General features: G+C 48.5%; 1 protein-coding gene across 2 annotated transcripts; it reads left to right on the top strand.

Moving 5' to 3' along the window:
• The first annotated feature begins 1,816 nt into the window (after positions 1-1,816).
• Positions 1,817-5,946, top strand: LOC127312540 (uncharacterized). Of its 2 annotated transcripts, XM_071823357.1 has the most exons (5): positions 1,817-1,907; positions 3,705-4,268; positions 4,712-4,765; positions 4,895-5,046; positions 5,356-5,946. In XM_071823357.1, the coding sequence occupies exons 2-5, from the start codon at positions 3,712-3,714 to the stop codon at positions 5,688-5,690; spliced, it is 1,098 nt and encodes a 365-aa protein (XP_071679458.1). In that variant the 5' UTR covers positions 1,817-1,907; positions 3,705-3,711; the 3' UTR covers positions 5,691-5,946. The 2 variants fall into 2 exon arrangements, with proteins under 2 accessions (XP_071679458.1, XP_051199028.2); XM_051343068.2 differs by lacking the exon at positions 1,817-1,907 and having other exon boundaries at positions 3,338-4,268.
• The last annotated feature ends 6,060 nt before the right edge of the window (positions 5,947-12,006 follow it).

Below are 12,006 nucleotides of genomic sequence, written 5' to 3'. Positions count from 1 at the left end.
TGGTAAGGATCTAGATCTAATCTATTTTCGTCTTCGTAGTTCGATCTTGAGTTTGCACTTAGGTTATTTTTTGTTTGTTTTCCATCTACGTCTCCCACATTAATGACATGCTTGTACAGTTATGTGTATAGATAGTTATATATCGTCGTGTGTATGATGGTTATATAATGAAAAGATTGTGTTAATCACACTATTGCGAAAAATCATGTATTAAAATGGGCTCTCTTAATTATGGTAAGTACACAAAAATATGAGGAGTTATTGCACGTTACACATTTCACACATTTGAGATCTTAGTAATTACGTTCTGAATAGTAGTGGTATCTTAGTTAAGGTAAGTGGACCCCTGCATAAACTCGTAATTACTTGGATCTCCAAAACACGAGAGGTTTTTCGCGAAATTGTTTCATGCTATTTAATAGTTGAATTTATTTTCTTGGTATATGAAAATTAAAATAGTGACCTTGTGTAAAAAAAAAAACCCGGAGAGAGTTCTAGGTAATCTGAAGATTTTCACTAAAATTTTGAGCAAACTAGATATCTTCAAATGAGTTGGAAGAAGATATAAGTGAGATGATCCCATCTGACACCCCTACTCGACAGACGGCGATAGTTTTAACCCACACACAACATAAACAGAACGATAAATTTGCATTTCATAAAAATCTTGGCCCATTTGGGCTCGATCTGGGTTCGTTGTTCTCTCGCCATTGAGGGCGATTTCTACGGTGGTGCGGCCATGGCACCACATTGGAGCCAGACGGGCCTTGATCCGACGGCCGCAACATTATGACATACTTCTATTGTTATGTGTATAGATGGTTATGCCTATGATGACTATATAGTGATAAAGTTTTGGTAATCACATTTTAAGGGGTTATTGCACATTACATATTTCACACATTTGAGATCTTAGCAATTATGTTTTGAATAAAAGTGGGAATCCAATTAAGATAACCGTGGCACCTCCCGTCCGTGTTGCTGGGATCACTGTGGCGGTATCTGACGCTACGCATATGTGAGATCGTGGATGCTGGGGTGGCAAACCTAGAGGGTGGACTGGTTGGCTGTCCGGTGAGCAACATTGTAGTGGTGGCGGCATCTCTCTTTGTGTGCATGGCGAGTAGTTGGCGCGAGGAATGCTGGTGTTGGCGGTGCTTCAGCAGTTGCGGCTCCCAGATCCCATCCTCAAGGTATAGTCTGGTGACATCGAGCTGCCCGTAGTACCATTCTAGTGTGTGAAGGTGATTTCATTCGAAAGCCCGCCACCGACGCTATTGGTGGATATTCATGTTGTGTCGTGACCATATTTAGGACGTTGTTGTTGCCACTTTCCCCTCGCTAGGGTTCCGGGCGAAAACCCTAGCCCGCCTCGGCCTAGACGACGACAGCGGGGATATACGGAGAAACGGGACAGCCTTCCCAACAACAATTTGGTGGGTGTGGTACGACCCGATGCCCGGTGATTATGTGAGAAGACGTGGTGACATTTCTATTGAGTATAGTAGTTTAGGGTGCCTTTCGGGGTGTGGCTTCTTCTGTTCATTTAGATTTTTCCTCATCACTTCGATTAAACCAAACCTGTTTAGATATAAGTCGGCGATATAAACTTTGATTGTGAACGAAATGAACCGAGAAGATATGACGAATTTCGCCAAAGCGGTGATGCTCGGCACACGTATGTGGCACATTCACATTTAGCCACGCAATAATTGAGGGAGAGAGCGCGCATTGAAGAGTCCGGGAGCCGGAGCGCACGGCGACCCACCTGCCCTGCCCCTCCCTGTTGCACCGCGAACAGTTCCTGCACAGTGACAACAGAAAGCGAACCACCCACTCCGCCCTCCTCCTCGCCCCACGCCGCCCACTCCGCCGCCCACTCCGCCGCATTCCCTCGCCTGCCTCACGTACGTCGGTATCCACCCTTCCCTCACATCTACTTCTTCTCCGTCGGGTTCTGCGGTTCCGTCCGTGAGTAGTCGCGCTCGTCCGGGCGGCACGGCCGTCTGGACGGCCACATGCATACGGGTTCCGGTAGGGCGAAGCGAGGCCATGGATGATCCCGCGCACCCGCCGCGACTCGTACGAGGATCGCCGTCTTCGTTTTGGTCGAATCGCTTTTTTTTACTACTTTTGGCAAAAGTTCGGCCCTTGTTCTGGTGTCGCCGGGACCGGGGTGGGGTTTGTGGTGGGGTTTAGGTTTGCGACCAAATGCTTGGCCTTTTCCGGCGAGGTTCTTGTTCGTTTGAGGCGAGTTCGGGGGCCCTGTCCCCGACATTGTAGATTTGGTGGTGGAAACTGCCGTACTTCTCTGCCTTGTTTTGCTTGTTCGTTTATTAATCTGTACCCCGATCTTGGCTCCACTTGTTTGTATGGGATTCGGTGGTCGAAGGAATCCAAACCCTGATGGGACCCGTGATTTTGGGGGCGCTTTTTTTTTCTCCTGTGACGGTTTCCTCCTTCAGATTTGTTTGCTATGTCAGTCACAGGTGACTGGAATTTTAGAGAATTTCAGTCACTCTGGTGGGGGAGGCGATGCCCGGGACGAGCCGAGCCAGAGCTGGTGGCGGCGAAGGCGAGGACCGAGCCCAAGGCGGCGGCGCCGGCACCGCTGACTGAGGCTCATTTCAGGCTCGGTTGGTGGTCTGCATTTGTGTCGGACTGACGATAACAATATGTTCACTGCTTGTGATTCAGGGAACATAATAGGGTGAGATATGTGCCCATCTTCTAGCCAGCCATTTATCGGCACATTAGCGAGTTAGTGGGTACCGTAGGTCTGTAGCATTTAGAGATATAAACTCACTTAGAGCTACTCTTCTGCTGCCGGTACGAACTTGTTGTGCTTAAATAGGCGAGGTTACAGTTCTTGTACTATTATCAGTGTGAACTCTTCTCTTTACTGTTTGCCTTGATCCTTGTTTACAGCATGTGTGCAATGGGACGGTTTTATGTGCTTTTGGAAACTGTATGGGCAATTGTTGATAAAATGTGCAGTGTACACGGCATTTCTAGTCAATATCTAACGCTTGCAATTTGCCTCATTGGCGACGGGGTAGTAATACAAGTATAGACTGGCGTTGTTTCATCTTGCTCGTAGTTTGTAACTTCGGCAATGTCTTATTTCTATGAGTTTCGTTTGGACACCCTGGATAAGGCAACATCATTTTTTACTTGGTTGATTTGCATATAGCTTAGCAAAGTTACGTAGCCATTCAAAGGGTTAGGTCGTGTGGTGCTGATGTTGCTCTGACCTGTAAGGGCATCCAAGCAACTCACTGTACTACGTTTGCTTCGCATGATATGGCGCTGTGCTTCAGATCTTCTTCATCAATTTAAACATGTAATATCTTTTACACACGAAATGCAACTTGACAACTATATCTTACAGGTAGTCGCTGAATACTTGACTCACGCTAATTTGATTGAATTGACTTATAGAATGCAGTGTTGATCATGATGTAGCTCTAGTACTACCAAAGGCATGCTTGTAGTTACAGCAATTTATCTGATTTCTTTCTTCACTTTTTCATGGTATTGAATTCCATCCTGTAGGCTTGTAACTGATGGAGTCGTAAAATGTGCTAATTTCTTGCCACTGCCTTTGATTGCTAGAATGTTGTTGCTTTTTTACACAATACAAAATATGATAACTACACTGTAATCATGCTGATATTTATTGAACCTTTTCATCATTTTTACAGGAAAAGCATGGGGAATTTTCGAGGTCATAACCCTGAGACAACGACGGTTCATTCACACAAGTCTCGGCGTCCAAGAAGGAAGTTCATCACCAGTGACAGTGACGATGATGATAAAGATTACTCAGTGGAAGAAGAATCAAATCAGCTTGTTCTTTATGAACCGCGGACCACCACATGTCGCAAGCAAAGGGAAGTTCAGTTTGCCGAGCCCATATATCACCCTACTCCATTGCAACAAAGACCCCCGAAGGCAAAATATGGACACTCCAAAGTTTTGCCATCTATTGGTGCTTATACTGTGCAGTGTGCTGACTGCTTCAAATGGAGGATCGTTCCAACAAAGGAGAAATATGAAGAGTTGCGTGAGACTATTTGTCGGCAACTTTTTGTTTGTGCAAGGGCTTGCGAATGGAACCGTCCTTTATCATGTGATGACCCCGAAGATATGTCACAGGATGAAAACCATGTGTGGGCACTTGACAAGCCAGAGATTCCTCAAACTCCTCCTGGCTGGGATAGGGATGTCAGAATCAGGGGGGAGGGATGCAGCAAGTTTGCAGATGTGTATGTCACTGTTCCTTTTCCTGCATTTGCAATGATATCTGTGATTTGCCATCATCAAGTTTATCTGTCATTTCTATGTTCAGTACTTCGACTGTTTTCGTTTTCTTCTAGAAACTAGTCCTTGCACAGTACTTCATACCTTTTGCACCATATTATCGATGGAACGTTTTGCCTGCTTCTTGATTATCTCTTAGCTTAGTTATACCGCTGAAGGACTCGACTGCTCTTTGAGATTTGTTCATGTTAATCTTGATTCATGAAACTACACAGTTTCTACTTATAACATGTCAGTCTGGATAACCATTTTTATGTTTATAAATTTTGGAGATGCCTATTTAAGTCTCTACTAACCATGAAACCTATTCTCTGAAGTTGTTTGCTTTGGTATTCCAACACGAAAGATGCTTGATCATAATGTATGTGAGTTATTTTGCTTCTTTCAGGTATTACACTTCCCCGTCTGGGACAACGCTGAGGTCAATGGTTGAAATTGGGAGGTAAGCTGATGAATTCATAATTGTTATTTTTGCCTAATGCTTGTTACTTGTGTCACCCAGTTGATCTAGCAAACCAAACTATGGCAAGTTCTTCTAAGAAGTGATACAATCATTGTTTCGATATTTCAGGTACCTGGCAGAGAATCCATACTACATTCAACAAGGGGTTAATTTATCTCAGTTTTCGATGCTTACCCCCCAACCTCTGCAACAAGACTACATCAGGAAGCGTAAATATCCAGCAAATCGTCACTTGACAGAGCGTCTTGAGCCATTTGAAGGTGTGTTAAGTTAGTCAGAGATTTGCTGTACTGTTAGCCCTTTCTGCTCTGCACTTTCATTGCTATCTTATCATTCCCGTAAGCTGTTGGATAGTGCTCCTTCATAGCAGGTATGGTTGTGGGAATTGTACAGTGAGAGATGCCTTTTGCAGGCATATGTGATACCAATGTGCACCTCCCAAGGAGCACTGTTAAATGAGCAATGAAAAAGCCCTTGCACACTACCCTATTATGGTTTCCTGATTATCCCATTGCTATTTGCTGTTACTTCCTGACATAATTGTCTACTTGTGTCTACTCTTTGTTCAGTGAGTCCGCTGGCATGTGCACCACCCCCTACTCGCAAAGAGTTGCTTCGAATGGGCACTTCAGCTTCAAACCCTGTCGACCTCGACGAGTCTGAGGTGTACGACGCAGCACCTCTGCGCACCAAGAAGAGAACTCCAAGGCAAGCGTCGTCGCCGTCATCAAGTGAGCACACCAGGAGTACCGTGACAACTGCGTCATCGTCCGGAGAGCCCAAGAAGAGAAGCCTGAAACAAGTGTCATCGTCAAGGCGCCACCCAACACCTCCACCCAGCTGGTCACACAGCGGTCGTCAACCTCAAGGGTCCTCGAGCGACATCGAGCATGTGGAGCTGTGAACCTGGATGCAGTAGCTTCATTCCCATGTGTTAGGTTTCCTTTTATCGTCAGTGAACATAGAGTCGAGGAGTCCAGGATGGATATGGTCAGTCAGGTGCTCGAAGCATCTGAGTTTTGATAATGTGGATTAATGGTGCCCAAGGCAATTGCATAGCCTCTAGTAGTATCCCCGAGAAGTATGTACATAGCTGGTGAAACAGACTTGCCCAGAATGTGTTCCTTGTACTGCATATATATGTGCTCGTATGATATGGTAGAACTACGTGTAGCTTAACTAAGTTAAGTTGGAGCAGGACCTGTCTGGTCACTGTCAAAAAACCTGGTGCTTTATAGTTCTGGGTGCTTGCACTCTCTAACTTTCAGGCTTTGGGATTTGGACAGCACAACCGGTATACTGGATATATAGATTTTATGAGTCCAAATCTGTTTGTTCTCTTTAAAAAAACTCGGTCCATTTACATGTTCACTCACCAGATTCTCAAAAAATAGTCCGTTCAAGATATCTCATGTCCATGAGCTGTTTTTTGTTTTGTTTTGACTTCATGGCATCCGAGGTTGCAATATGCTGCTGACATGGAGCATCTGCTGCTATGCTAAGTTGAGAACTGGGGCTTGCAGCTCATCCCATCCGCCAAACTCACATCCAATCCGGTTTCATCTCAAATACCCAATCCACCTCCGATTCCAAAGGTTAGGGTTAGACGTGCCATTGTCAAGGCGATCTAGCCTTCATCCACGTCCACAACGGAGGAGGCCCTCCACCGTCACCGTCCCTGCCGCACGAGGAGCTCTCCTTCGCATCCGCCTCCATCATGCGGGAGGGTCTGGACCATGCCATCTGTGGCATGGTGTCGCGGGAGGCTATCCAGGGCCGCCTCATTGCCGCGAGGCGATGCCGTCCCCGCCGCGCGGGGAGCTCTCCTCGGCATCTGTCTTCGCCAGTTTCCCCTTTATTTGCATCCACCACCGTGCAGCAGTCGACCCTGTAGCTAGGTGATGTGGCCAGGATCCTGTAGCTGCATTATAGCGTGAGATCTGGGGTGTTTATTTTCAATCCAGCGGTTACAAATCAGTCTAAGTTAGGGATACTGTATCTCTCTGACTTGCCTTAGCTAACTTAGAGAATCCGGAGCGCACTGACGAGGTCCTTCGGAGCATGTCTAGCAGACCCCTTGGACCGTTAAATTTCGGTGGTATACGGTTTTGGACAAACCCCTCAAACTCGACAAAACCGTAAATTTTTTTTGGCGGAGTTGCCAAAATCCGTCCAAAATTGGACGCGAAGATGAAGGTGCTGGAGCACGCCGGCGGTCTTCCTCGACTTGGGCGGCGCTAGGAGGGCCTGAGCTCGCCGGCGGACGGCACGGGCCTCGCTGCAGCTCGCACGACACTAAGGGCGGGCAGGGGCTGGCATGCCCAAGGGGCGGGCAGCAGGAGACCTCCATGGCTGTGGTCCTCGCCGAGGCGAGCAGCTCCTGACGGGGCGGCATGATGCGGGAGGCCGGAATCGGGCGCGCGCTGGGGCGCGGGCAGCCGGCGGCTCGCGTGCGAGCGGCGGGGCGCGTCACGCGCGCGAGCAGTGGAGGAAGAAGGAGAAAGAGAAAAAAGATAAAGATAAATAAAAAAGCCCGTGAGTGGGCCTTGTATTCGTTGATATACTGTTTTATGGTACATTTTTGCGATTTCTAGTCCGTAGAAGCTCCCAATTTCTCCGGACTGTAAATACACGTTTACGATTTGCGGTTTGAGAAATCTGCTAGAGATGCTCTTAGTGCCGCCATCCACACCGTAAGACCTTCTGCATCGATATTGTTCCCGCCGCACCGAGGGCCCGTCAGCATCGGCCTCTGCGGAGGCTCTGGACCGCGCCATCCGCGGCACAGAGCTATCCCCATCATCCCGTGTACAGGAGCATGCCCCCCACCACTTAATATTCATGTTCATCGGGTGCTAGATTTAGCATGCTCGGTATGTACCGCTTATCCCTTATCCACTCCCTTTCCTTCTTACTTCATCTTCCTCTTCCTCCGTGCCTTCTCCCGTTTCTTCATGCCTCCTCTTCCCCCATGCCTCCTTCTACCCCTGGTCATCTTCCTCCCTGCCTTCTCTTGCTTCTCCCCCCGGCCTCCTCCCACTCCTCTTCCTTCGTGCCTTCTCCTACTCGTCCTACCCGACTCGACGTCCTCGCCCTCACCGACATGAGCGCCCACCTCCACGCCACATCGCCCTCGCCGACAGCCCGACCTCTGCGCCACCTCGCCCCGTGCCCTCGACGATAGCCTTGCCTCGCACCCTTGCCGGTAGCCCACCTCCGCGCCGCCCTCGTCGAGTTCCACGTCTAGTGTCGTGCCCCTACCCCGATGCCACCCTGCTCTGACCCTGCCGCCCTACCCCCGTCCCGACTCCCGCGCCTCCGGCTCAACCTCCAGGGTACTAAGATGCGAAAAGAAAATAAATCAAAAAGAAATCACAAAAAATCAAAAAATCACAAATACAAATGATGCCATTAAAAAAACATAGCAGTGGCGCGCCACTTGTAGGGCACATAGCAGTGGCACACCACCTTTTGTGCCACTGCTAATTGCCACCTGTGTTGTGCTAGTAGTGGCGCACATCTGGTGCGCCAATGACACCAAAACTAGTGCGTCACTGGTAGCTGTTTCCTGGTAGGTGCAATTATTCGAAGAACCAACACTACATAATGACACTTTGGATGCACGTGATGGCGTGTAGACACACGTCCGTTGGGAACCCCAAGAGAAGGTGTGATGCGTACAACAGCAAGTTTTCCCTCAATAAGAAACCAAGGTTATCGAACCAGTAGGAGCCAAGAAGCACGTTGAAGGTTGATGGTGGCGGAGTGTAGTGCGGCGCAACAACAGGGATTCCGGCGCCAACGTGGAACCTGCACAACACAATCCAAGTACTTTGCCCCAACGTAACAGTGAGGTTGTCAATCTCACCGGCTTGTTGTAACAAAGGATTATACGTATAGTGTGGAAGATGATGTTTGCAAAGAACAGTAAGAACAAGTATTGCAGTACATTGTATTCGATGTAAAAGAATTGGACCGGGGTCCACAGTTCACTAGTGGTGTCTCTCTGTTGATCGCCAAAACCCACCGGCGGGCAGCGGCCTGTCAACACCGTAGAGCCGGGAAGAGCCTAGAGCTGCGGCTGGCTGAGACCCCTCCGAGCGACGGCCCGCAATGCTCTTCTGGTCACACGCGGCGATGCGAAGTGCAAGGGCGTGCCACCTGACCTATACCTGGTCAGGAAGGTGATGGGGATGCCTCGCTTAGTTCCTGCATGGCATACACGTAAACATTAAATACGAGCCTCGATCGGCTCTCAGGTTATCCTGTGAATCGGCTCAAAGAGCCGATCCACCCATGATCCGTACGGGGTGCACGAATACTTGGTGATCCTGCTTGATCAAGATAAAGCTAATGAGATCTACGACGATTTAGGGTTTTCACCGCATAATCGGATCATCCTACTCCAGGTTGGGCCTCGCGGCCACGCACGGTGCTCATAAGCCGATCCTAAACAAGGCCAAAGAACCAACAATGATGTTGATCCGCGGAACATCCTGTTTAGGACTTGCGAACGCCACCCTACGTGCCACTGGATCCTCCCCCCCTTTGTAAGGCCTAACTATTGCAGATATTAAACTAATCCTTGCATAACAAGGAGCAATCGTAACGGATCAGATCTACTAAACGATGAACAAGCAGGGTGCCGCCCCCACGCCTGAGATAGGCGTGAGGACGGCTAGATATGCAAGGGTTGCACTACGTAAACATGTTTATACGAAGAACCATGCCAACCCTAACACATCTATGATAACTACGTTGCCCGCCATCAAAGACGCTTCAGTACGGGCAACGCATGAACAACGTGGAGCTTGTGCTGCCTAGATCGCAAGATGCGATCTAGGCAGCATGTCGCTTACCTGATTGAAACCCTCGAGACGAAGGAGTTGGCGATGCGCCGAGATTGGTTTGTTTTGGGGTGAACGTTGTGTTGTTGTTTATTCCATAAACCCTAGATACATATTTATAGTCCAGCGGACTTTCTAACGTGGGAATATCCCACCGTGCACGATACAAACTCTAACTTTTGATCTAAGATATAATCTACTATAATTAAAGATACACGGGCAATCTAGCCCAAATTCTCCGCGCAAGGCCGTTTCAGAGATCTTCCACGTGTAGTCTTCCAAGCCCATCTCTCTTACGGCCCACCTCTGGATTTGTCCAAAATCTGGTGATAACACATGCCCCCCTGGTTTTGGAAATAATTTTTCCAAAATCATTATGCTTTCCTTCGTCGGGTCATGTCGTGGCAGAGCAGAGCTGTTGCAGTATCCGTTATCATTATACCCCGTCTTCTCAGCTTCTCTGCAAAATTCGATAGCCCTGGCGTCATCCCCTTGGAAACTGTAATGACAATAAATTTCCACCAGGCTCCTCATTATTTAACTGTGCCGATCGATTAGCTTTCTTCATCCCCTTCCTCTGTTCCAGCCATCGGCACCAAAAAACCCTCTTCTCCCTCAGCCATGTCTTCCTCTTCTTCCTCCTTCTCAAACCTCTTCCCCCCATTCTCACCGAAGAAGAACGAGGACAAGCCTCATTCCGAGGTGAACCCCCTCTCCTCCGATAATGAGAAGAAAGAAGGAGAAGTAGCAAAGGCCAAGACCCTCCCCTCCGCCAAGCTCCCGCCGAAGAAGCGCTCCCGCATGTGGGCGGACAGCGAGGATGAAGATGACGACGAAGAAGAAGAAGAGGAGGAAGAAGATGAATCTTCCTCTTCCGCCGGGTACCCGCCAACCAAGCGCTTCCGCTCCTGGGCGGACAACGAGGACGATGATGATGACGAGGAGGCAGAGGCTCCGGCCACGGGCTGGGGTAGCAGCGACGAGGAGCTCCCCGGGAGCAGCGCCGACGACATCGACGGCGGTGACGACGAGGACAGCGACGACTAGTAGAATAGGACTAGTAGTAGCAGTGCGCTAGGCACTAGATCCCTCTTTTGAGAGCCATCGGCTCTTTCTTGTAAAGCCGCTCCTCTGAATTAATGAAATTGTTCTTTTGATTCATCCTTCAATTGCCCCAATTTCATTCCTCCCGCCTGTCATATCAAGACCGATAGCAATGTATCGATTTTCTTCTTTTGGACGCCCATGAAGCTGGATTCTCATGTCGATTAGCTCGCAGGCCAAGAACTTCTCAATTTCAGGCTGCGATCTGGTATCTGACCATAATTTTTCGCAATCCCTTAGCCGATGACTATTCATCGGCTATTTTGAGAATCCAATCCCTCTGCAGCGACAGACAGTCCAAAATCTGTAAAAGCCGACGGCCTCTTTTCTGATTCCTCTCCATAGCTTCAGCAATCTTCTATCGCGACCAAAATTGCTTCCAGAGAACATCACGATAAAGGATCCGTCGATGTAGCTTCCAATTGGTTCCTTAAGAACCAAACATCCATGTAGTCCGTTGCCCCCCGAGCCCTCATCAAGGCGAGAACAGTAGTGAACAAACCACATGTGCCACCATCGGCCTCCGAATTGTAATGCAGAATTAGTCGATTCTATCAAAATCGGCTTCCCAGAGAATTTTTAAAGGCGAGCTGCCCCCCGAGCCTTAATTAAGGCAAGAACACCAGCAAGGACGCACAGGTCGCTGACCATCTTTCTTCTACTGAACGTCGACGTTGATGCAAACCTTGAGTACATAGTCAGTAGGTCGTGATCTTGCGTAACTGTACTAAAGTCGATGGCTGCGCATCGGCTTTGCCTCTTGAAATTTTTTTTTTGTTTGGCCGATTTTTCTTAACCGGCCTCCAATGTTTTACTGCACGCATGTCTGCACATGTTTATCTGACTATATGCCCCCCGAGCCGAATCTGCCAAATGACTGCAGATATCGGCTTTCTTGGTAAGTCAGGGCACTGCACTTGCACGTCGGCTTCGCAAAGATTCATGCTGACTTTCATCTGCCGACGTGGCCGCTGCCCAGTAGATCGTTGTTGACCACAAACAGAATATGTGCAGAAGACAATTTTGGCCGATTGTTGGAATCGGCCTCCACATTGCTTGTTCGATGAAGGTTTTGTAATGTCCCTCCATAAATTTTTTGGGGCCGATCACAAGGATCAGCCTCGCACGGTTTGCTCATTGGTTTAATCTTGCTACTCAGTTAGGCTGGATAAAACCAACCCAACCTCTGACTTGATGCGCCTGCTGTCGTCCACCTTGAGTGCATCGTATAATCGTGGAGCATTAAGCTCTGTCGGCAAGACAAGCACC

The sequence above is a fragment of the Lolium perenne genome, chromosome 7, assembly GCF_019359855.2.
Source record: "Lolium perenne isolate Kyuss_39 chromosome 7, Kyuss_2.0, whole genome shotgun sequence".
NCBI lineage: Eukaryota > Viridiplantae > Streptophyta > Magnoliopsida > Poales > Poaceae > Lolium > Lolium perenne.
Note: the sequence above shows the minus strand (reverse complement) of the source record. Positions and strands in the feature narration are given on the sequence as shown.

Bases quoted from the DNA above. Each gene is read 5' to 3' on its own strand.
- LOC127312540 (XM_051343068.2), top strand. From the start codon at position 3,667: ATGCTGATATTTATTGAACCTTTTCATCATTTTTACAGGAAAAGCATG. The intron at 4,269-4,711 runs GTATGTCACTGT...TGCTTCTTTCAG, and splicing joins TGCAGCAAGTTTGCAGATGT to GTATTACACTTCCCCGTCTG. The intron at 4,766-4,894 runs GTAAGCTGATGA...TCGATATTTCAG, and splicing joins TCAATGGTTGAAATTGGGAG to GTACCTGGCAGAGAATCCAT.